This window comes from Hemitrygon akajei, chromosome 24 (genome assembly GCF_048418815.1).
Source record: "Hemitrygon akajei chromosome 24, sHemAka1.3, whole genome shotgun sequence".
NCBI lineage: Eukaryota > Metazoa > Chordata > Chondrichthyes > Myliobatiformes > Dasyatidae > Hemitrygon > Hemitrygon akajei.
Window position 1 is genome coordinate 34126558 of NC_133147.1, and position 26948 is coordinate 34153505.

General features: G+C 45.1%; 1 protein-coding gene across 1 annotated transcript in view; it reads left to right on the top strand.

The window, feature by feature from the left end:
* Positions 1–26948, top strand: part of LOC140715695 (rho GTPase-activating protein 4-like) — a 100068-nt gene that overhangs the window by 35849 nt on the left and 37271 nt on the right. The window contains 4 exon segments of the mRNA XM_073028065.1: positions 5763–5912; positions 6871–6999; positions 7375–7596; positions 26776–26877. Coding sequence (XP_072884166.1) covers positions 5763–5912; positions 6871–6999; positions 7375–7596; positions 26776–26877 — 603 coding nt within the window.

The following is a 26948-nucleotide window of genomic DNA, read 5'->3' on the forward strand; positions in this document are numbered from 1 at the left end:
AGGATAAATGCGTGGCTGAGGGATTGGAGCAGAGGGCAGGGATTCAGATTTCTGGATCATTGGGACTTCTTTTGGGGCAGGAGTGACCTGTACAAAAAGGACGGGTTGAACTTGAATCCCGGGGGACCGACAGCTTGGCAGGGAGGTTTGCTAAGGCTATTAGGGAGAGTTTAAACTAGAATTGCTGGGAGGTGGGAACCAAACTGAGGTGATAGAGGAAGAGGCAGTTGGCTTGCAAATAGAGAAAACTTGGAGACAGTGGGAGAGGGAGGATAGGCGGGTGATAGAGAAGGGATGCGCTCAGACTGATGGTTTGAGATGTGTCTGTTTTAATGCAAGAGGAATTATGAATAAACCGGATGAGCTTAGAGTGTGGATCAGTACTTGGAGCTATGAAGTTGTGGCCATTACAGAGACTTTGATGGCTCAGGGGCAGGAATGGTTACTTCAAGTACCAGATTTTAGATGTTTTAGAAAGGACAAGGGAGGGAGGCAAAAGAACTGGGGTTTAGCACTGTTGATCAGAGATAGTGTCACGGCTGCAAAAAAGGAGGAAGACATGGAGAGATTGTCAACGGAGTCTCTCTGGATGGAAGTTAGGAACAAGAAGGGGTCAATAACTCTACTGGGTGTTTTTTATAGACCACCCAATAGTAACAGGGACATTGAGGAGCAGATAGGGAGACAGATTCTAGAAAGGTGTAATAATAACAGGGTTGTTGTGGTGGGAGATTTTAATTTCCCAAATATCGATTAGCATATCCTAGTATGAGAGGTTTGGATGGAGTGAAGTTTGTTAGGTGTGTTCAGGAAGGTTTCTTGACACAATATGTTGATAAGCCTACAAGAGGAGAGGCTGCACTTGATCTTGTATTGGGAAAGGAACCTAGTCAGGTGTCAGATCTCTCAGTGGGAGAGCATTTTGGAGATAGTGATCACAATTCTATCTCCTTTACCATAGCATAGAAGAGGGATAGGTTGTTGCTAGAGCAACGTCAACGTCAGTAAGACGAAAGAGCTGATTGTGGACTTCACGAAGGGTGAGACGAAGGAACACATACCAATCCTCATAGAGGGATCAGAAGTGGAGAGAGTGAGCAACTTCAAGTTCCTCGGTGTCAAGATCTCTGAGAATCTAACCTGGTTACAACATATCGATGCAGTTATAAAGAAGGCAAGACAGCAGCTATACTTCATTAGGAGTTTGAAGAGATTTGGCATGTCAACAAATACACTCAAATACGCTATAGTTGTACCTTGGAGAGCATTCTGACAGGCTGCATCACTGTCTGGTATGGAGGGGCACAGGACTGAAAGAAGCTGCAGGAAGTTGTAAATCTAGTCAGCTCCATCTTGGGCGCTAGCCTACAAAGTACCCAGGACATCTTGAGGGAGCGGTGTCTCAGAAAGTCGGTGTCCATTATAAAGGACCTGCAGCACCCAGGGCATGCCCTTTTCTAACTGTTACCATCAGGTAGGAGATACAGAAGCCTGAAGGCACACTTTTAGCAATTCAGGAACAGCTTCTTCCCCTCTGCCGTCCGATTCCTAAGTAGACATTGAAGCTTTGGACACTACCTCACTTTTTTTTTAATATGCAGTATTTCTGTTTTTGCAGTTTTTTAAATCTATTCAATATACATAACTGAATTACTTGTTTATTGTTTTATTTATTACTGTAATTTTTTTCTCTCTCTGCTGAATTATGTATTGCATTGAACTGCTGTTGCTAAGTTAACAAATTTCACGTCACATGCAGGTGATAATAAACTTGATTCTGCCTCTGATTCTATAAAATTCTGACGTATAAAATTCTAAAGGGATTGGACAGGCTAGATGCAGGAAGATCGTTTCCGATGTTGGGGAAGTCCAGAACGAGGGGTCACAGTTTAAGGATAAAGGGGAAGCCTTTTAGGACCGAGATGAGGAAAAACTTCTTCACACAGAGAGTGGTGAATCTGTGGAATTCTCTGCCAAAGGAAACAGTTGGGGCCGGTTCATTGGCTATATTTAAGAGGGAGTTAGATACGGCCCTTGTGGCTAAAGGAATCAGTGGGTATGGAGAGAAAACAGGTACAGGGTTCTGAGTTGGATGATCAGCCATGATCATACTGAATGGTGGTGCAGGCTCGAAGGGCCAAATGGCCTACTCCTGCACCTATTTTCTATGTTTCTGATTCTGTCAAGATAGGAAAGTGTTTAATTGGAGTAAGGGGAATTATGAGGCGATCAGGCAGGAACTTGGAAGCTTAAATTAGAAACAGATGTCCTCAGGGAAATGTATGGAAGAAATGTGGCAAATGCTCAGGGGATATTTGTGTGGAGTTCTGCACAGGTACGTTCCAATGAGACAGGGCAAGGATGGTAGGGTATAGGAAATGTGGTGTACAAAGGCTGTTGCAAATCTGGTCAACAAGAAACGAAGAGCTTACGAAAGGTTCAAAAAACTAGGTAATGATAGAGATCTAAAAGATTATAAGGCTAACAAGAAGGAGCTTAAGAAAGAAATTAGGAGAGCCAGAAGGGGCCATGAGAAGGCCTTGGCGGACATAATTAAGGAAAACCCCTAGGCACTCTGCAAGTATGTGAAGAGCAAGAGGTTAAGATGTTAGAGAATAGGGCCAATAAAGTGTGACAGTGTGTATGGAACCGGAGGAGATAGCACAGGTACTTAATGAGTACCTTGCTTCAGTATTCACTATGGAAAAGGTTCTTAGTGATTGTAGGGATGACTTACTGCAGACTGAAAAGCTTGAGCATGTAGATATTAAGAAGGAGAAGATTTTGGAATGCATCAGGTTGGATAAGTCACCGGGACCAGACGAGATGTACCCCAGGTTACTGTGTGAGGCAAGGGAGGAGATTGCTGAGCCTCTGGTGATTATCTTTGCATCATCAATGGGGACAGGAGAGGTTCCAGAGGATTGAAGGGTTGTGGATGTTGCTCCATTATTCAAGAAAGGAAGTAGAGATAGCCCAGGAAATTATACGCCAGTGAGTCTTACTTCAGTGGTTGGTAAGTTGATGGAGAAGATCCTGAGAGGCAGGATTTATGAACATTTGGAGAGGCATAATATGATTAGGAATAGTCAGCGTGGCTTTGTGAAAGGCAGGTCATGTCTTACAAGCCTGATTGAATTTTTTGAGGATGTGACTAAACACATTGATGAAGGAAGAGCAGTAGATGTAGTGTATATGGATTTCAGCAAGGCATTTGATAAGGTAATCCATGCAAGGCTTTTGATAAAGTAAGGAGGCATGGGATCCAGGGGGATATTGTTTTGTGGATTCAGAACTGGCTTGCCCACAGAAGGCAAAGAGTGGTTGTAGACCGGTCACATTCTGCATGGAGGTTGATGACCAGTGGTGTGCCTCAGGAATCAATTCTGGGAACCCTACTCTTTGTGATTTTTATAAATGACCGGAATGAGGAAGTGGAGGGATAGGTTAGTAAATTTGCCGATAACGCAAATGTTGGGGATGTTGTGGATAGTGTGGAGGGCTGTCAAAGGTTACAGTGGGACATTAATAGGATGCAAAACTGGGCTGTGAAGTGGCAGATGGAGTTCAACCCAGATAAGTGTGAAGTGATTCATTTTAGTAGATCAAATATGATGATAGAATATAGTATTAATGGTAAGACTCTTGGCACTGTGGAGGATCAGAGGGATCTTGGAGTCCATGTCCATAGGACACTCAAATCTGCTGCGCAGGTTGACTCTGTGGTTAAGAAGGTATATGGTGCATTGTCCTTCATCAATCATGGGATTGAGTTTAAGAGCTGAGAGGTAATGTTGCAGCTATATAGGACCTTGGTGAGACCCCACTTGGAGTACTGTTCTCAGTTCTGGTCACCTCTACAGGAAGGATGTGGAAACTATAGAAAGGGTGCAGAGGAGATTTACAAGGAAGTGTGCCTGGATTGGGGAGCATGCCTTATGAGAATAGGTTGAGTGAACTCGGTCTTTTCTCCTTGGATCGACAGAGGATGAGAGGTGACCTGATAGAGGTGTACAAGATGATGAGAGGCATTGATCATGTGGATAGTCAGGCTTTTCTCCAGGGCTGGAATGGCGTGCACAGTCTCTTCTCCCTCCTGCCGTCTGGGAAAAGGCTCCGAAGCATTCGGGCTCTCACGACCAGACTATGTAACAGTTTCTTCCCCCAAGCTATCAGATTCCTCAATACCCAGAGCCTGGACTGACACCAACTTACTGCCCTCTACTGTGCCTATTGTCTTGTTTATTATTTATTGTAATGCCTGCACTGTGTTTGTGCACTTTACGCAGTCCTGTGTAGGTCTGTAGTCTAGTGTAGCTTTCTCCGTGTTGTTTTTTAACGTAGTTCATTCTAGTTTTTGTACTGTCATGTAACACCATGGTCCTGAAAAACGTTGTCTCATTTTTACTATATACTGTACCAGCAGTTATGGTCGAAATGACAATAAAAGTGACTTGACAAGAGGGTACAGTTTTAAGCTGCTTGGAAGTAGGTACAGAGAGAAGTCGGGGTAGGTTTTTTACGCAGAGAGTGGTAAGTGTGTGGAATGGGCTGCCAGTGATGGTGGTGGAAGCGGATACGATAGGGTCTTTTAAGAGACTCCTGGACAGGTACATGGAGCTCAGAAAAATAGAGGGCTATGGGTAAGCCTAGGTAATTTCTAAGGTAAGGACATGTTCGGCACAGCTTTGTGGGCCGAAGGGCCTGTATTGTGCTGTAGATTTTCTATGTTTAAATGTTTCTAACTTTGCCTCCAATATGCCTCGACAGCACCCTGAGTTTGCCTTGAACATGCCTTGATCTTCTTCTCGTACCTCGTACCTCGTACTGAACTTCTCCTCGTACCCACATGCTTCAGTAGAAAAATTTGTCAAGAACAATCATGGTCATGGAACGACCATGATCGGCCACATCATACAATACTGCACCTAATGAACAAACAGTCTCCTCTGTTCCAGGGAATGAAGTCCTAATCTATTCAACCTTTCTCCATAACTCAGGTCCTCAAGTCCGGCAACATCTTTGTAAATTTTCTCTGCACTCTTTCAAACTTACTGGTATCTTCCTGTCTGTAGGTGACCAGAACTGTGCACAATACACTAAATTTGGTCTCTGCACCTTTTGTACAGCTTCAGCTTAACACCCCAACTCCTGTATTCAGAGCGCTGATTTACGAAGGCCAATGCATTGTTGGATCCTGATTTTTTTTTGTGATCCAAAGGCTCTTCAGAAGTCAAGAATGAGGCATAGAACTTGTTGCTTATGATTGTTTTATTAAGAGCAATGAAGGAGAGGAAGGAGAAGCATGGCAAGAGACAAAGGAAAGGGAAGGACTAAAAGTAGTGTGGGTTTCTCATACCAAACTACTGATAACATAATAGACAATAGGTGCAGAAGTAGACCATAAATTCCACTGATAACAGTTAACCAATATAATAACCAGATTCAAGAAATGTGACACAATCGAACAGAGCCAGAAGCTCTCGTTATGACCTTATCTAGTTGCGATGCCTCTCATGCTGTGCTGAGGTTCTGCTGGTCATGAATGCAAACAGTGTATTTCACTCAACACACACAAAGTGCTGGTGGAACACAGCAGGCCAGGCAGCATCCATCATAGATGCTGCCTGGCCTGCTGTGTTCCACCAGCATTTTGTGTGTGTTGTTTGAATTTCCAGCATCTGAAGATTTCCTCGTGTGAGCGTATTTCACTGTATGTTTCGATCAATCTGATCTGTCTCTCCCTGTTTACCGTTGCCCAGGCTATGAAGACCTACCACGTGTACCAGCAGGAGTGTGTGGCAGCGGAGAACAAACTGAGGGAGATCGAGAAACTGGAGGAGAAACAAGGGCTCGATAGCAAGGGCGAGAAACGGAACGTTAACCGCAAGCTGGAGAAGACAAAGGAGAAGGTAATGCTTGGGTTCCAAATCAGAATCTGCTTTATTATCACCGACTTGTACCACAAGAAATTTGTCAGTTTAGACCATAAGACACTGGATCAGAATTAGGCCTTGGTCTTACTAACATTGAGTGTACGGTTGTTGTTGCAATACCATGCAATCAGCCAATCTATCTCACTTCTATACAGCTCCTCGTCATCTGACATTTTGACAAAAATAGTGGTGTCATCTGCGAATTTATAGACACCGTTTGAGCTGTGCTTAGCCAAACAGTCATGAATGTAGAGAGAGCTGAGCATCAGGCTAATCTGAGGTGTTCTTTTGTTGATTATCAGCAAAAACACAGACACAGAGTGAAATTCCCTCCACAGTGTCTCATCACACACTCCCAGTGTCAGACACATTGTAAAGCTCCCTCCACACCCGTCCCATCACACGCACTTGGAGTTAGATACAGAGTGAAGCTCCCTCTACACCATCCCATCACACAGTTCCAGGGTCAGACATGGAGTGAAGCTCCCTCTACACTGTCCCATCACACACTCCCGGGGTCAGACACAGAGTGAAGCTCCCTCCACACCGTCCCATCACACACTCCCGGGGTCAGACACAGAGTGAAGCTCCCTCCACACCGTCCCATCACACACTCCCGGGGTCAGACATAGAGTGAAGCTCCCTCCACACCATCCCATCACACACTCCCGGGGTCAGACACAGAGTGAAGCTCCCTCCACACCGTCCCATCACACACTCCCGGGGTCAGATGCAGAGTGAAGCTCCCTCTGCACCGTCCCATCACACACTCGCAGACTGGGATGGTGTAAAGATGATATAGGGAGGGCTGGCTGTTTGTGGGTGATGGGGTTGGGGGGAGACTGTGGGAATTTGGTATACATGCTAATTGGTGCGTAGGGGTGTACTGGGATCTACGAGGGGAAGCTGATGTCCTTTCCACCTCTCCCCACAGTGGCAGGAGCGTTTCATGGAGGGTGATCACAAGAGCACGAAAGCTCGGAATGAGTACCTGCTGAACCTATCAGGAGCCAATGCCATGCTGACTGCGTACTTCACCCGCAACATCTCCCAGCTTATTGACGTAGGTGCTCATCTCCGCTGTCTGAAGGGTTCTGGGGCTGGGAGGGGTTCTTTTTCATTGGGGGTTCCCCAGCCAGGACAGTGTCCTCCTCCTCTTCCAGGGTACAGTACCCTGCTCTACAGTGTCATACACTGGGACGGACACGCATATGTTTATACATCGCGCGCGCGCGCGCACACACACACACACACACACACACACACACACACACACACACACACACACACACACACACACACACACACACACACACACACACACACACACACACACACACACACACACACACAGGTCTCACACATGGGAGCATGGGCTGGGTACCATGGGACACTCTGCTCCACAGCTGACACTGACCCAGCCTTCTTGTGGACACAGTGTTGGAACTTGGGATTCCATACGTCTCTGGCCCACACACTGAGGATGTTCCTGTCAGCGGAGTCCCACGTGGAGAGCTCCTGGCGCCAGGGCCTGGATATTATCGACACCGCTATTGGCAGCCTGGATCCGCAGGGTGACAAGACCAAGATCATGGACAGCAGCCACAATGCCTTCTGCCTGCCCAACAAGTTCGAGTTCCTGCCTCAAGAACAGGACAAGGTCTGTAGCCCTACTCTGCTACCACTGACAGGCCCTCCCTTCCTGGTCCCTCCCGAGCTTTCCCGGTTCCTAACACTTGTTATTAATGTAAAAAGAATATTTAAAAATCCATTCTATGTTCTTTTCTGATTCAGCAAGGGGCGTTTGTTCGTGTTAAGTCCAAAAATCACTTTATTATGATTATATAAAGATTACAATACAAAAAGAAAGATGAATGATTAATGAGGTAGTAGTACAAAACACAAAATAGTACTTAATCAGCTGATATATACATTGACGGGGATCCAACAACATTTCACACTGCTCTCTCTCTCTATCTCTTTCTGTCTTTTTCTCTCTCTCTCTCTGTCTGTCTCCCTGTCTTGGCACTAGCACTGGTTGTGACCAGCTTGAAATAAGATTCCCTCGCACAGAGAGTTTGCTCCTTCAGGACCCCTTTATATCTCTTACGATCTTCGGTCTAGACTCACAGATTAGAAATAGAGACAGCAGATGTGTAAAGGGGAAAACATTCTTCACCAGTATCTAATCTTAACGATGTGCATTGAAAATAGAGACCAAACATTGGTCAATGAGGTTGGGAACAAGCAAAGTGACAACATTTTGTATTTCAAGCTTCTATTTTATTTCAGCATGTAACAAGGAGCAATCAGATTTAACTCTTTCCTCACAGTGCAACACTCTCAATAGATTCTGCAGATGCTGGAAATCTGGAACAACATACACAAAAAGTTTACAAATGAAGGTATAAAGGATGCTCTTCACTTTAGAGCAACACACTCAAAATGCTGGAGGAACTTGACGAGTCAGGCAGGTTCTGTGGACAGTCAATGTTTTGGGCCAAGACCCTTCATCAGGTCTGTCCACTGTTAATTCCCCTCCATAAGTTGTTGTCTGTCCTGCTGAGTTTCTCCAGCATTTTGTCTCAGTGGCTGAAGACTTCCAGCATCAGCAGCATCTCTTGTGTTCATAAATCACAAAATAAATATGTAGTGATAAAGAAATGAATAACGAGGTAGTGTTCATTAGTTCATGGATTGTTTAGAAATCTAATAGCAGATGGGAAGAAGATGTTCCTAAATCTCTGAGTGTGTGACTTCAGGCTCCTGTATCTACTCGTCAATTGTAGTAATAAGAAAAGGGCTTGTCCCAGATTGTGAGGGCCCTTAGGGATGAATGCCACCTCTTGAAGGTAAAGCTCCCCAACTCTTTCTTCACTACGTTGACAACTGCTTTGGTGTTCCTTCATGAACCCACACTCATCAACTTCTCACCAACTTCCATCCTGCCCTCAAAGAACAGGGTTTCCCTTCCTCCACCATTGATATTGCCCTTACTCGCGTCTCCTCCATTTCCTGAACAGCCACGCTCACCACATTTTCCTACCAGATAGAATTCCTCTTGTCCTAACATACTACCCATCGAGCCTTCGTATCCAACACATCATTCTCCACAACTTCACCATCTCCAAAGGGATCCTACCACCAAATACATCATTACCTCCCACCCCATTCTCTGCTTCCACAAGAATCGCTCCCTATGTGATTCCCTTGTCCATTCATCTGTCCTTACTTAATCTCCCACCTGGCACTTATCCCTGAATCCCTAGTACTCCACTTGCTCATTCAACCCCTCCCTCACTTCCATTCAGGGCTCCAAACAGTCTTTCCAGGTGAAACAACACTTCACCTGCAAATCTGCTGGGGTTGTCTATTGTATCAGGTGCTCCCAATGTGGCCTGCTCCTCACTGGCAAGACCTGCTGTAAATTGAAGGAGCACCTCGTTTCCATCCACCAAAAGCGGAAATTTTCCGGTCACCAACCACCTTTAATTCCGACTCCTATTCTTGTTCTGACATTAGTTAATGGCCCCCTCTTGAGCCATGATGAAGCCGCTCTCAGAGTGGAGGAGCAAAACTATATGTTCTGTCTGGGTAGCCTCCAACCTGATGGCATAAACATCAATTTTTCCTGGTAAAAAACTTCTCCCTCTGCTTTCCCTCTTCTTCTATTCCCCACTTTGTCCTCTTACCTTATCTCACCTGCCTATCACCACCCACTAGTGCCCCTCCTTCTTCTATAGTCCACTCTCCTCCCCTATCAGATTCCTTGCTCTCCAGATAGTCACCTTTCCCACCCACTTGGCTTCACCTATCACCTTCTAACTATTCCCCTCTGCCTCCCCCCACCACCATTTTATTCCGGCATCTTCCCTCTTTACAGTCCTGAAGAAGGGTGTCGGCCCGAGATGTCCATTGTTTATTAATTTCCAGAGGCACTACCTGACCTGCTGAGTTCCTCCAGCATTTTGTGTGTAATATCTCTCAGAGATGCCCTCGATAGCTGGGAGGGTTGTGCTCATGATGGAGATGGCTGAGTCTACATCTCTGTGCACCCTCTTGCGATCCTGTGCATTGGAGCCTCGGTGATGCAGCCAGTCATATTGGTCTTCACCAGAAATTTGCAAGTTCCCTTCTATGATCTTGCACCTTACAATCTGCCTGCACTGCTCTTTCTCTGTAACCATTGCAGTGCATTCTGTTATTACTATTAAGGGCAGGAGCAAGGTTCTCGCAACCCCTTCAAAGATCCCATCCACCCCAGACATTCTCCCTTCTCCCATCGGCCCTGAAAGTATGTACCAGCAGGCTCAAGGACAGCTTCTATTCCATTATTATAACACTATTGAACAATCCCCTAGTACAATAATGTAGACTCTTGACCTCACAATCAACTTCATCATAAACCTTGCACTTAATTGTCTACTTGTACTGCACTTTACCGGTAACTGTAATACTTTATTCTGCATCCTGTTGTTGTTTTCCCTTGTACTACCTTGTACTGTGGATTGAATTGATCTATGGGAACAGTGTGCACTTCACTGGACCTTGGTACACCTGACAATATTAAACTAATTTATCCTCAGCTTCCAAATATCATCCACTTCGAATATCCCACAGGATCTCTCTGCCCTCCTCAACCCTCTCTGAGGAGAGTTCCGGCTTGACATCTTCGTTCAGTAGCACTTCTCCATTTGTGCACACCACATGACCAGCCGATGTGTGCCAGGCTTCTCCCTGAGAAGTCTACGCTCAGACATTGTTTGCAGTTTCTGTTGACTTGTTATGGGAAGGCTGTTATTGAACCAGAAAGGGACCAGGAAAGATTTACGCAGGATGTTATCTGGACTCAGGGGCTTAAGATTCAAGGAAAGCTGCTCTGGCTCCTCCGGGCTTCATGCCTGACGATTCACTTTCATTCTAGATGCTGTTTGCTTTTATTGTTTACACAATTTCCCTCTCCCTCTCCCCCACCCGCTCCCTCTCCCCACCCTTCTCCCGCTCTTTCCCAGTCCCTTTCCCCATTCCCATCCCCTCCCCCTCACCCCTTTTCCCTCTCCCTCTCTCTCTGCCCCTCCCCCTCTCCTCTTTTCCCCATCCTCCTCTCCCTCTCCCTCCCCTCACTGGGTGTTTGTCATTTTTTTAAATGGGTTTTTTGGGTTTTTTGTTTTGTGGCTGCCTGGTCGGAGATGAATCTCGAGGTTGAATGATGTATACATACTTCGATAGTAAATGTAGTTTGAACTTTGTGTAGAAACATAGAAACATAGAAAGTAGGTGCAGCAGTGGGCCATTCGGCTCTTCGAGCCTGCACTGTCATTTAATATGATCATGGCTGATCATCCAACTCAGAACCCTGTACCTGCTTTCTCTCCATACCCCCTGATCCCTTCAGCCACAAGGGCCATATCTAACTTCCTCTTAAATATAGCCAATGAACTGGCCTCAACTGTTTCCTGTGGCAGAGAATTCCACAGATTCACCACTCTCTGTGTGAAGAAGTTTTTCCTCATCTCGGTCCTAAAAGGTTTCCCCTTTATCCTTAAACTGTGACCCCTTGTTCTGGACTTCTCCAACATTGGAAACAATCTTCCTGCATCTAGCCCGTCCAATCCCTTTAGAATTTTATACGTTTCAATAAGATCCCCCTCAATCTTCTAAATTCCAGTGAGTATAAGCCTAGTCAATCCAGTCTTTCCTCATATGAAAGTCCTGCCATCCCAGGAATCAATCTGGTGAACCTTCTTTGTACTCCTTCTATGGCAAGAATGTCTTTCCTCAGATTAGGGGACCAAAACTGCACACAATACTCTAGGTGCAGTCTCACCAAGGCCTTGTACAACTGCAGTAGAACCTCCCTGCTCCTGTACTCAAATCCTTTTGCTATGAATGCCGACCTACCATTTGCCTTTTTCACCGCCTGCTGTACCTGCATGCCCACCTTCAATGACTGGTGTACAATGACACCCAGGTCTCGTTGCACCTCCCCTTTTTCTAATCGGCCACCATTCAGATAATAATCTATTTTCCTGTTCTTGCAACCAAAGTGGATAACCTCACATTTATCCACATTAAATTGCATCTGCCATGAATTTGCCCACTCACCTAACCTATCCAAGTCACCCTGCATCCTCTTAGCATCCTCCTCACAGCTAACAACGCCGCCCAGCTTCGTGTCATCCGCAAACTTGGAGATGCTGTATTTAATTCTCTTATCTAAATCATTAATATATATTGTAAACAACTGGGGTCCCAGCACTGAGCCTTGCATTACCCCACTAGTCACTGCCTGCCATTCTGAACAGGTCCCATTTACTCTCACACTTTGTTTCCTTTCTGTCAACCAATTCTCTATCCACATCAATATCATACACCCAATACCGTGTGCTTTAAGTTTGCACACTAATCTCCTGTGTGGGACCTTGTCAAAAGCCTTTTGAAAATCTAAATATACTGTAGATCCCTGTAGACAGGGATTTTATTCCCTGGAACATTGGAGTTTGAGAGGTGACCGGACAAACGTGCATAAGATCACGAGGAACATAGGGTCTTTTTCCTGGGGCGAGGATTAAAACAAGAGAATACAGGTTTAAGGTCAGAATTGAAAGATTTAAGAGGGACATCAAAGGCAGCATGGGTGCTGCACATTTAGAATGAGCTGCCTGAAGCAATAGTTGGCAGGCATATGAGCAGCATTGATGAGTAAATGGATAGGAGAGGTTTTGAGGGTAATGGGTAGATGGGACCAGCTTGTTGATCAACACAGTCAGCAGGGATGTCGGGCTAAAGGGCCTGTTTCCTTGCTGTACAATTCTATGACTGTTTCAAATCATTGAATTGAATGTTCTCTGCACAATAAAATTAGTTGGTTCCCTCTTCTCAATGTAAAAGGGAAGCTGGGACACGTCAGCTGGTCATGTGTTGTGCATGAAGAGAGAAGTGCTACTGAACTAAAATATTCTACTTTCAAGCTTTGGGAAGTGCCTGGAGGTGTAAGCTGAGGGTTGAGATGTCAGGGTGCAGGTGCTTGAATCCAGCCCAATGAAAACACACATGGAACGCTGGAGGAACTCAGCAGGCCACACAGCATCTAGGGATGGGAATAAGCAGTTGGCGTTTCGGGTAGAGACCCTTCATAAGGACTGGGAAGGACGGGGCAGAAGCCAGAATAAGAGGAGAAGGAGGGCAAGGGGCATAAACGAGAGGATTTGGACAGCACAGTAACATAGCGGTTAGCACAACATTTTATAGGTTCAGATGTCAGATCTGGGTTCTATTCCCACTGCTGCCACTCGTCCACTCCCTGTCTGTGATCGGGTGGGTTTGCTTCCATACTCCAAAGGGCATATGCTTAGGGCTAGTGAGTTGTGGGCATGCTACTTTGGTGCGTGGCAATACTTGTGGGCTGCTCCCAGCACAATTTGATTTGCACCTGTATTTCAATGTTGATGTGACAACTAAAGTTAATCTATAATCTTCTGTCTCTCGGTGATAGGTGAGGCCAGCTGAGGGGAAAGGTGGGTAGGTGGAGGATGAGGGAATGAAGTAGGAAACTAGGATATGAAGGATCCTGATGAAGGGTCTTGTGTTGAAATGTTGACTGTTTATTCCCCTCTGTAGATGATGCCTGACCTGGTGAGTCCCTCCTGCATTTTAAGACCATAAGGCATTGGAGCAAAATTAGGCCATTTAGCCCATCAAGTCTGCTCCACTATTTCATCATGACTGATCTATTTTCCCTTTCAACCCCATTGTCCTGACTTCTCCAGTAACCTTTGACTCCCTGATTAATCAAGAACCTATCTACTCATGCCTTATATGTACCCAATGACTTGGCTTGCACAGCTGTCTGTGGCAATGAATCCCACAGATTCACCACCCTCTTACTGAAGACATTTTTGCTCATCTCTGTTATAAATGGATGTCCCTCAGTTCTGAGGCCATGAACCTCCTCTGAACCCTCTTCAATGCCAGCACATCTTTTCTTAGATGAGGGGCCCAAAACTGCTCACGATAGTCCAAGTGCAATCTGACCAATGTGTTATAAAGCCTCAGCATTACATCATGCTCTTGTATTCTAGTCCTTTTGAAATGAATGCTAACATTGCATTTGTCTTGCTACTCATCCTGCATATTTACCTTTATGGAATCTTGCACGAAGACTCCCAAATCCTCTGCACCTCAGATATTTGAGTTTCCTCTCCACTTAGAAAAAGGTCTATGCTTTTATTTCTTATACCACTTCCCGATTCTTTCCACCTGTCATTTCTTTGCCCATTCTCCTAATCAGTCTGTCCTTCTGTAGCCTCCCTGCTTCTTCAACACTATCTGCCCCTCCATTTATTTGTGTATCATATGGAAATGTGGCCACAAAACCATCCATTCGTCATCCAAATTATTGGCATACAACATGAAAAGAAGCGGTCCCAACACCAACCACTTCAGAGCACCACTAGTCACCAGCAGCCAACCAGAAAAGGCTCCCTTTATTCCCACTCTGTGCCCCCTGCCAGTCAGCCAAACTCCTATCCATGTTAGAATTTTTCCTGTAGTACCACAGGCTTATATCTTGTTAAGCAGCCTCATGTGCAACACCTTGTCGAATGCCTTCTGAAAACTCAAGTAAACAACATTCACTGACTCTCCTTTGTCTATCCTGCCTGTTATTTCCCCAAAGAATTCCAACAGATTCGTCAGGCAAGATTTCCCCTAAAGAAAACCATACTGACTTTTGCCTTTTTTATCATTTGCCTCCAAGTACCCCGCAATCTCATCTCTAATAATAGACTCTGACGTCTTTCCAATAACTGAAGTCAGGCTTACTGGCCTATAGCTTCCTTTCTTCTGCCTCCCTCCTTTCTTAGAGAGTGGCGTGACATTTACAATTTTCCAGTTGTCAGGAAACATTCCAGAATCTAGTGATTCTTGAAAGATCATGACTAATGCCTCCACAATCTCTTCAGCTACCTCCTTCAGAAACCTGGGGTGTAGTCCATCCAGTGACTGATCATCTGGACCAGATAGGTGGAGGGGCAGGTAGTGGTGAGGAAGCAGGGAGAAGAGTTGAGACAGATTGGGAGAATGGGCAAAGAAGTGGAAGAAATAAAAGCATTGACTATCTTCTAAATGGAGAGGACATTCAAAGGGACTTAAGAGTCCACATACAGGATTCCCTAAAGGTTAATTTGTAGGTTGAGTTGGTGGTGAGGAAGGCAAATGCAATGTATTGAATTTATTTCTTACATCCTTCACATACATGAGGAGTAAAAATCTACGTTACTTCTCCTTTTAGATATGCAATGTGCAATCATAGTAATTTATAATAAATAGAACAGTCAATATAACATAGAAATACACTCAAATAGACGTGAGTTAATCAGTCTGATGGCCTGGTGGAAGAAGCTATTGGTCCTGGCTTTTATGCTGCAGTACAGTTTCCCAGATAGTAGCAGCTGGAACAGTTTGTGGTTGGGGTGACTCGGGTCCCCGATGATCCTTCAGGCCCTTTTCTCACACCTGTCTTTGTAAATGTCCTGAATCATGGGAAGTTCACAACTACAGATGCGCTGGGCTGTCGGCACCACTCTCTGCAGAATCCTGCGATTAAGGGAGGTACAGTTCCCATACCAGGCAGTGATGCAGCCAATCAGAATGCTGTCAGTTGTGCCCCTGTAGAGAATTCTTAGGATTTGGGGACCCATACCAAGCTTCCTCAACCGTCTGAAGTGAAAAAGGCGATGTTGTGCTTTTTTCACCACACAGCTAGCATGTCCAGACCACGCGAGGTCCTCAGTGATGTGAATGCCAAGGAGCTTAAAGCTAGCATTTACTTCAAAGTTGGCATTCACTTCGAGAGGCTAGAATATAAAAGCAAGGATGTAATGTTGAGGCTTTATAAGGCACTATTAAGGCCTCACTTGGAGTATTGTGAGCAGATTTGAGCCCTTATCTAAGAAAGGATATGCTGGCATTGGAGAGGGCCCAGAGGAGATTCATAAGAATGATTCTAGGAATGAAAGGGTAACCATATGAGAATCGATTGATAGTTCTGGGCTGTTACTCACTGGAATTCAGAAAATGAGGGTGGATCTCATTGAATGTTGAAAGGCCTCAATAGGGTGGATGTGGAGAGGAGGACTCCTATGGTGGGGGAGTCTAGGACCAGAGGGCACAGCCTCAGAATAGAGGGATTTCCTTTTAGAGCAGAGATGAAGAGGAATTGCTTTAGCCAAACAGTGGTGAATCTGTGGTATTCATTGCCACAGTCAGCTGTGGAGGCGGTCATTGGTTATATTTAAGGCAGATGCTGATAGATTTTTGATTAGTCAGACATGAAGATTTATGGAGGAAGGTACGAAAATAGGGCTGAGGGAATAGATCAGCCATGATAAAATGGTGGGGCAGACTCTACAGGCTAAATGGCCTAATTCTGCTCTGAAACCTTATGGTCTTCAGATGTTTCAGCTTCCTGTGCACCTTCTCCATTAGTAATAACAATGACACTCATTTCTATCCTCTGCTTCTCTTGCATTTTGGGCATTCTCCAGTGTCTTCCACAGTGAAAACTGATCCAAAATACTTATTAAATTCATCTGCCATATTGCATCTCTGCATCCCATTATTGCCTTTCCAGCTATCTGATATCTACTCTTGTCTCTCTTTTACTCTGAAAAAATATCTGAAAATATTTTTTGGTATTTTCTTTTATAATATTGGCTGCTTACCTTCATATTTCATCTTTTTTTTCTTCTTATCTTTTAGTTGCCTTCTATTGGTTTTTAAAAGCTCCCTAATCTTCTAACTTCCCACTAATTTTTGCTCTATTATATGCCCTTATTTTGCTCTTTTGTTGGCTTTGACTTCCCTTGTCAGCCATAGTTGTCTCATCATCCCTTCTTCATCTTCAGGATGTATCTTTCCTGCATCTTTGAATTTCCCCCATTACCATTAGCCATTGCTGTTCTGCTGTCACCCCTGCTATTGTCCCCTTCCTAACAACTTTGGCCAGCTCCCGTCAGTTGCTTCTTTAATTCCCTTTCCTGTACTGTAATACTAAAACATTCAATTTTATCTTTTCCTTCTCAAACTGCAGGGTGAATTCTATCATATTGTGATCACTGGCTCCTAAGGGTCCTTTCGGCTTCCAAATCAAATCTGGTTCATTACATTCACACCCAATCCATAATGGCCTTCCTCTCATGGGCTCAACCACAAGCTGCTCTAAAAAGCTATCCCATAGGCATTCTACAAATTCTGTCTCTTGGAATCCAGCACCAACCAGGTGTTCCCACATATTGACTCCATGACCATCATAACGTTGCTCTATTTACATGCCTTTCCTATCTCCTGTTGTATTTTGTAGTCCGCATCCTGGCTATTGTTCAGAGGCCTGTATATAACTCCCATCACAGTCTATTTAGCCTTGAAGGTTCTTAACTCTACCCACATCATCTGATCCTAACTTTTCAGGAATTGATTTCATTGTTAACCAATAGAGCTGCCCCACCACCTCTGCCTACCTTGTCTGGCCTTTCGATGCATTGTCTATCCTTGAATGATAAGCTTCCAACTACGATCTGCTTTCAGCCATGACTAAAGATGCCCACAACATCATACCTGCCAGTCTCTTAAGTGCACCACAAGATCATCTACCTTATTCTGCATTCAAGCACAACACCTATAGAATGCTGTGTTCTACCAGCATTTTGTGTGAGTTGTTGTTTGAATTTCCAGCATCTGCAGATTTCCTTGTGTTTGCTCTGACAACACCTATAGTCCTGAATTCGTCAACCTTTTTGATTTTGGTCCCCTGTTACAATTTAAATCATCGCACTGATTGCAGTTTTGTCCCCTCATCTGTCTGTCCTTCCTCACAGCCTCACTGCACACTGCCTTTGCTTGTGCACCAACTGCCTCATCCTCAGCCCTATCACTCTGGTTCCTATACCCCTGCCAAATTAGCTTAAACCCTCCCCAACAGCTCCAGCAAACCTGCCCACCAGAATATTGGTTCTTCCTGGATTCAGGTGTAACCCTGTCGTTTTTGTACAGGTCATATTTTCACTAGAAGAGATCACAATATCCAGAAATCAGCCCTGCCTCCTATACCAATTGCACAGCCATTCATTCACCTGCCAAATCATCCTATTCTTACCCTCACTGACATGTGGCACAGACAGCAATCCAGAGATTACAACCCTGGAGGTCCTGCTTTTCAGCTTGCTGCCTAACTCCATATATTCTCTCTTCAGGCTCTCCTCCCTTTTCCTACCTATGTAGTCGGTGTCAATATGTACGGTGACTTCCAGCTGTTCACCCTCCCCCTTTAGAGTGCCATGGCTCCAATCCGAGACATCCCTGACCCTGACATCTGGAAGGCAATGCACCATCCAAGTGTCTCTTTTATGTCCTGCTTTCTGCTCCTCTAATTATGAATCCCCTATCATTACTGCACTTCTCTTCTCCCCCCATTTCCTTCTGAGCCACAGATCCAGAGACCTGGTTACTGCTGCTTCCCCCTGGTAGTTCATCCCTCTCAAAGTGCCCGAAGTGGCATACTTATTATTGAGGAGAACAGCCACAGAGGTACTCTGAACTGGCTGCCTATTCCTTTTCCCCTCTCCTGACATTCACTCAGGTATCTGCATCTTGTAACGTAGGGGTGACTGTAGCTCCTATCTATTACCTTCTCAGTTTCCAATATGAACTGAAGGTCTTCGAGCTGCAGCTCCAATTCCTTAACACAGTCTCTAAGGAGCTGCAGCTAGAAGCACTTTGTACAGATGTATCTATCAGAGAGACTGGAGGTCTCCCAAATTTCCCACATCTCACACAACAGGCGTAACACTACCTCCTGATCTTTATTCAAAACACTAACAAACAGAAAAAAGCTTACTAGGAACTTTCTTACTTACTAACTTAGAACCTCCCTGTGCTTGCCCAAGCCTGTTGTTGCCTAAGCCTGTTGAGCCAACACTAGGTCGTCTAACACTGACCTACTCACATAATGACACCTTTTTTATGGGCCCCACTCCGCTGATTTTAGCCTGCCAAAAGAAAGCTGAAAGCTCTGAGATCTTTCTAAACTTCACACTGCATCACCAATGAATGAGTTCTTGTGCTGATTTTGTGTACATTGCTCTGGATATCTTGCATCTGCAGAATCTCTTGTGTTCATAGTCCAAAGGCAGACGGCCTTAGCGGATGTGGTGCATCCATGGGGAGAAGGAGCAGTGCCAATTTTGTCGAGTGTGGGCCCTTTGTCTGATCTGGTGGATTTTAAAACTTAGGGAAGTTTGGGGGGGGAGAAGGCAGCAGAGGAAGTGTAAGTAACAGGTTTCAGACCAGCGTTGCCAAGGATACTAAAAAAAACAGCTGGAGAAACAGAAACAAAGAACTAAGCAGAAACTCAAAAGGTGGGGAGAGCTCGACATTAAACCAATTTATGCAAGGATGGTGCAATTGTGATTTGATGTTGTGACCTCCACCCACAAAAGTCAGCCCTCAGATACCTTTAAAGCATTGTCTCCCTGCACCATTGACCCTGTTTTTGCAGGAGACCATCCCTTCCTCCACTGTATTCGGTCTCATTGTCCAACAACCCCCCCCCTTCTGTCCAAAGCCCATTCTCACAAGATGCTGGAAATCTGGAGCACACACAAAATTTTGGAGGAACTCAGCAGGTCAAGTAGCATCTCTGGAGAGGAACTGATTGGAGAATAAAGTGTTAAAGTTACAGAGAAATGCAGTGCCGGCAGATAATAAGGTACAAGGTCATAATGAGGTTGATGATGAGGTCAAGAGTCCTTCTTATCATCCTTCTTATCAATAGTCTTATAACAGTGGGGTGAAAGCTGTCTTTGAGCCTGGTGGTCATGCGATCTAACTTTTGTATCTTCTGCCCGAGGGGAGGGGGAGAAGAGAAAATGTCCAGGTGGGTGGGTCATTGATTATATTGGCTGCTTTACTGAGGCAGTGAAAAGTGGGAGGAGGCTGGTTTTTGTGATGCACTGAGCTCTCCACAGTTCATTGCAGTCATTGCAAAGCAGTTCCCATTACCACGCTGCAGTGCATCCATGGCGCCTTTGATGCCCTCTGCTGATTTCTTGGTCCCAAACAGTTATTTTCGCTGTTAACTATGGATGTACAATACCTCTGCAGGTCTCTTCTTAACAGAGAACCAGTGGGTTCCCTTCCTGTACCAATCCTTTGCCCTAACATTGAGCAATTCCTTAATGCCACTCACTTATTCCCAATGAAAGGAGTCACTGCAGGCACATGCCTTGGTCTAAGCCATGCCTTTCTGTGGGAGACAGATGTTTCACTCTTACTCTTTCTCCTCTTGCCTTCCCAATGTAGTGCTTCTCCGTGTAGTCATCCTGAAAATTGCCTTTTCACTGCGCAAGCCTCGCTTGGCATATTGTGTTCAATTCCGGTCACCTTGCTAGAGGAAAGATGATATTAAGCTGGAAGGGATGCAAGGAAGGTTTACGAGGATGTTGCCAAATCTCAAGGGATTACGTTGGGTAGGCTGCAGCTTTATTCCTCGGAGTGTGGGAAATTGAGGGATGCAATCAACCCAAGTTGATTGGGTTGTTAAGAAGGTGTATGGTGTGTTGGCCTTTCATTAGTCTTGGAGCTGAGTTCATGACTGCAAGGTAACATTACAGCTCTATAAAACCCAAGTTAGATTATACTTGGAATATTATGTTCAGTTCTGGCTGCTACATTATAGGAAGGATGTGGAAGCTTTAGAGAGGGTACAGAGGAGATTTACCAGGACGCTACTTTGATTAGAGAGCATGTCTTATGAGGATAGTTTGAGCAAGCTAGGGCTTTTCTCTTTGGAGCAAAGGAGGATGAGAGGTGTATAAGATGATGAGAGGCATGGATGAGATGGTTAATACGAAGGGGCATAGATTTGTGATTGCAGGGAAGTATCAGAGGTACACAGAAAGGGGTGGGTATGTGGGGTGTCCTGCCAGCAGTGGTGGTAGAGGCAGATACGTTAGGGCATTTAAGGAACATGGGTGATTCAAAAATAGGCCATGTAGAAGGAAAGGGTTAGATTGATCTTAAGAGTACTACATCATAGGCCAAAGGGTCTGTACAGAGTTGTGATGTTCTATGATCCTATAAGTGTGAGGTGTTATATTTTGGGAAGTCAAATCCAGGTGGGACTTTCATCGTAGAGTTTCGGGGGAGTGCTGTAGATCAGACAGACCTACAAGTACAGGTATACGGTCCCTGAAAGTGGTGTCACAGGGACATAGTGTGGCAAATTAAGTTTTTGGTGTGCTGCGATTCATCAATCAGGGTGAATACAGAAGTTGGGAGGTCATGGTGTGGTTGTACAAGATGTTAGCGAGATCATACTTGGAAAATTATTTTTACTTTTGGTCACTGTGTTACAGAAAATAAGTTATTAAATTGGAAAGATTTGCAAGAGTGTCATCAGGACTTGAGGGACTAAGTTATAGGGAAAGGTTGGATAGGGTAGGACTGAATGCACAGTCTTTTCCCCGGGGTTGGGGAATCAAGAACTAGAGAGCACAGGGTTAAGGTTGAGGAGATTGGAAAGTAGAAGATTGAGGGGAGATTTACAAAATTATGTGGTGTATAGATGGGGTAAATGCAAGCAGGCAGGATGGGTGGGACAACAACTAGAGGTAATGGGTTAAGATCGAAAGGGGAACATGAGGGGAAGCTTCTTCACTTAGAGGTTCGTGAGAGTGGAGTGAGCTGCCAGTGCAAGTGATGCACACGAGCTTGATTTCAATGTTTAAGAGAAGCTTGGATCAGTACGTGGATGGGAGGGGTATGGAGAGCAATTGCCGGAGTGCATGCCGATGGGAGTAAGCAGTTTAAATGCTTTGGCACAGACTACATAGATTCACCAGGGATGCAGAGAAGATTCACCAGGATGTTACCAGAGCTGGAGGGCTTGAGTTGGGATTACTTTCTCCTGGAGCAAAGGAACCTAAGCAATAAGGTTTGTAAAGTCAAGAGGGGTGTGGATAAGGTGAATGGTCACAGTCTTTTTCCTAGTGTAGGGGAGTTCAAGTTTAAGGTGAGAGGTGGAGATTTAAAATGAACTTGAGGGGCAGCTTTTCCACACAGAGAATAACACACACAAAATGCTGGTGGAACAGAGCAGGCCAGGCAACATCTATAGGGAGAAGCACTGTTGATGTTTCGGGCTGAGACCCTTCGTCAGGACTAACTGAAAGGAAAGATACTAAGAGTTTTGAAAGTAGGAGGGGGAGGGGGAAATGTGAAATGATAGGAGGAGACCGGAGGGGGTGGGATGAAGCTAAGAGCTGGAAAGGTGATTGGCAAAAGTGATACAGAGCTGGAGAAAGGAAAGGATCATGGGACGGGAGGCCTAGGGAGAAAGAAGGGGGAAGGGGAGCACCAGAGGGAGATGGAGAACAGGCAGAGTGATGGGCAGAGAGAGAAAAAAAACAAACAACTAAATATGTCAGGGATGGGGTAAGAAGGGGAGGAGGGGCATTAACGGAAGTTAGAGAAGCCAATGTTCATGCCATCAGGTTGGAGGCTACCCAGCCAGTATATAAGGTGTTGTTCCTCCAACCTGAGTGTGTCTTCATCTTGACAGTAGAGGAGGCCATGGATAGACATATCAGAATGGGAATGGGACGTGGAATTAAAATGTGTGGCCACTGGGAGATCCTGCTTTCTCTGGCAGACAGAGCGTAGGTGTTCAGCGAAACAGTCTCCCAGTCTGCGTCTGGTCTCACCAATGTATAAAAGGCCACACCGGGAGCACCGGACGCAGTGTACCACACCAGCTGACTCACAGAGAATGAACTGTTGCCACACAGAGAATGGTAGGTAGAGGAAGTGCAAGAAGCAGATACAATTATTACATTTAAAAGGCACTTGGATAGGTAGATGGACAGAAAAGGTTGCAAGGGGAATAGGTGGAAGTATGGTGGCATAGACAGGCTTGGTCAGCAGGGATGAGTTGGGCTTGTTGTCATCATATCATTTCGCATGGAAACAAGCCCTTCAGCCCAATCAGTCCATGCCAACCTAGATGCCCCATTTGTTTTATGACTATGACCATTAAAAAGTAAGTGCAATCACAAAGGCGGACTGATAGTACTGCTATTCTGTTAGAAGTTTGTCATTTATAACTTTGACAAACTTATATAGATGCATAGTGATTCACTGGTTGCATCATGGCCTGGTATAAAAACACCAATGCCCAGAAATTGAGCAGTCCACAGTAAGTGGTGGAAGTGGTGGTTACAGCCCAGTCCATCACAGGCAAAGCCTTCCCCCTCATTGACCACACTTAGATGAAGCGCCGTCACAAGAAAGCATCTATCATCAAAGACCCCTCACGCCCCCTTCCCAATTCAGGCCTTGCTCTCTTCTCACTACTATGATCTGGCAGGTGGTCCATCTGTGGGCCTTGGGTCCCATACCACCAGGTTCAAGAAGAGTTATTAGCCGGAAGTCGTCAGGATAGTGAAGCAGCGTGGATAACTTCACTCACTGCAACTCCCGAAATGATTCTACAATCTACAGACTCATTTTCAAAGACTCTTTACAGCACATGTTCTCAGTATTATTTTTTATTTGCTTAGTTTGTCTTTTGCTCATTGTTGTTGGTCAGTCTTTGTTTATGAATAGTTTTAAATTTCTTTTCCAGTGAATGTCTGTAAGAAAATGAATCTCAAGGTAGAATATGGTAACATAAGACCATTAGAGGAAGGAGCAAAATTAGATCATTTAGCCGATTGAGTCTGCTTTGCCACTTCATCATTGCTGATCCATTTCCCTCTCAGCCCCAGTCTCCTGCCTTCTCCCCATAACCCTTCATGTCCTGACTAATCAAGAATCTATCAACCTCTGCCTTAGATATAGAGAAGGACTTGGCCTCCACAGCTGCCTGTGACAATGAATTCCACAGGTTCGCCACTCTCTGGCTAAAGAAATTCCACCTCATCTCCGTTCTAAATGACATCCCTCTAATTTCCCTAACTAGAGGAAACATTCCCTCCACATCTACTCTTTTGAAGCCTTTCAACATTTGATAGGTTTCAATTAAATCTCCCCCCCCTCATTCTTCTGAAATCCAATGAGTACAGCCCCAGAGTCATCAAACACTTGATAAGCCTTGCAATCCTGGAATCATTTCGTAAACGTCCTTTGAACCTTCTCCCATGTCAGCACGTCCTTTCTTAGAGAAGACGCCAAAACCACTTACAGTATTCCAAGTTAGGCCTCACAGTGCCTTATATAGCCTCAATATTACATCCTTGCTTTTATATTCTAGCTCTCTTGAAATTAAAGCTAGCATTGCATTTGCTTTCCTCACCAACTCAACCTGTAAATTAATCTTAGGGAACCCAAGTCCCTTTGCACTCAGATTTTTGAGTTTCCTCTCCATTTAGAAAATAGTCTACGCTTTTATTTCTTCTACCAAAGTGCATGACCATACACTTCCCGACTCTGTATTCCATCTTCCACTTCTTTGACCATTTTCCTAATCTGTCTAAGTCCTTCCGTAGTCTCTTTGCTTCCTCAACACTACCTGCCCCTCGCCTATCTTCATGTTGGGTGCAAACATGGCCACAAAGCCATCAATTCTGTCATCCAAGTCATTGTCATATAACGTATCTGACACCGAGCACAGAATACTGGCCTCACGTATATACTTCCTTTCCGCAATTAACACAGGTAAACCTACATCTCCTCTTTTTATTACTGCCTAAGCCTGTTTGAGCTAAAGCCCTATCACTCTGCTCCCCTCACTCCACTGCCCACTGGATATGGCGGTCTTCTTTTCAAACTTTTCCCACTCTACTGGCTGATGTCACGCGCCTGCGCAGTCTGGGATGCTGAATGTCCCCCAGAACACCCACATCTCACACCAAGAACACAGCACCGCAACTGGAGCCATTCTCTCTGCACCAACTATATACCAACAAATGAGGAATAAAGAAGAATAAACTTACCTCACCCAAGCCTGATCTTTCCAAAGTCCCCCCACTCACACAATGGCCATTCCACTTGCATCTGCTTTACTTTTATTTGCCCTTGCTAATGAATCCCGTTCACTGATTGGCCTCAGTTCAAACTCCAAAAACTGCTGCAAAAAGTGGCTTTTTCAATCTTCAATTGTGGACCTGTGCGAAGTCACCTCTTCTTCTCACATTCCTGTTCACTAATTGGCCACAGGACTGACTTGATAGCAACATATAAGATCTGAAGGGGCATAGACAGGATGAAAGCACATAGTCTAAAGCAAGGGTTCCCAACCTTTTTGGTGCCATGAGGACTTGCCATTACCCAAGGGGTCTGTGGTCGCCAGGTTGGGAACCCCTGGTTTAGCATGATGTGGGCCAAATGTGACCAGATTAGGTGCCTCTGCTGTCTTAGATGTCCACCTAGATTCAGCATATCTTCTATAACTTTGACAAACTTATATAGATGTGTACGGTTGTTTGCATTATAGCCTGGTATGGAACACCTATGCCCTTGAATGGAAAATCCTACAAAAAGTAGTGGATATGGCCCAGTCCATCATGTGTAAAGCCCTCACCATCACTGAGCACTTCTATACGTACCGCTGTCGCAGGAAAACAGCATCCACCATCAGGGACTTCCACCACCCAGGTCATGCTCTCTTCTCACTGCTGCCATCAGGAGGGCGGTACAGGAGCCTCAGGATTCACACCACCAGATTCAGGAACAGATATTACCCTCAACCATCAGGCTCTTGAAGCAGAGGGAATACCTTCACTCACCACAACACGACACAATTCTCATTTAAGGACTCTTCATCTCATTGGTTGTCTGTCTTGTGTGTGTTTTTCATTGATTCTATTGTGTTTCTTTGTATTTGCTGTGAATGTCTGCATGAAAATGAATCTCAGGGTTGTATATGGTGACATATATGTACTTTGATAATAATTTTACTTTAGATTGAAGGCTGAGGTCAATGGTGGGCAAGTCATCAGCCATGAATTACAGAGGCCTCTGAATTATTATCTGACTTAGATGATGTGGAATTTGCTGTTTTGTGGCAGCAGTACAGTGCAAAAATGTAAAATCACGTTTAATCACAAAAATAAAGAAGCAATGCAAAAAGAAGGAATAATGAGATACATCCAGAAATGTATGAACAGAAATCTGGTGGCAGAGGAGAAGCAACTGGAGGGTCCTTCATGACGGATGCCGCCATCTTGAAAATGTCCGAAGTGGAGGGGAGCCCACTGCCTGTGATAGAGCTGGCTGAGTCTACAGACCTCTGCAGCCTTTTCCAGTCCTGTCGGTGGCCCCTCTGCACCAGACAGTGATGCTACCAGTCACAATGTTCTCCAGTGAACATCTGTAGAAATTTGCTCAAGCCTTTGGTAGCATACCAAATCTCCTCAAACTCCTAATGCTGACAGAGGGGAAGAATCTGTTCCAAAAACGTTGAGTGTGTGTCTTCAGGCTCCTGCACCTTCCCTCTGATGGTAGCAATGAGAAGAGGGCATGTCCCAGATGGTGAGGCCTCTCAGTGATAGATGCTGTCTTCCTAAAGTTGCAAGAAGTTCTGGATGGTGGGGAGGATTGTGCTGGTGATGGAGCTTGCTGAGTCCACAACCCTCTGCAGTCTCTGTGACCCTCTGCTTCCAAGCCTCCACACCAGCCGGTGATGCAACCAGTCAGAGTGCTCCCAACCGTAGGAGTTCGCAAGAGTCTTTAGGGCTTGAGGGACTGCTGCCACTCCTGTTAAACTCTGCTCTTGTGTTGCAATGAATTGATCAAACAATTGCAGAGTGCTTGCTCTGACTGCTGTCTGCCGTCCCTGGGCCAGGTACGGGAAGTGAAGACCACATCCGCTGTCTACTATGAGCTGCAGGGACGCTTCCAGAACCTCCAGGGGACGCTAGCCACGGCCAGGCTGGAGACGGAGGAGGTGAGGGCAGCCTCGAGTGTCGTACCAAACTCTGGGTGATTACAGGTGTTCCCGTAGCCTGTGCTGATGAA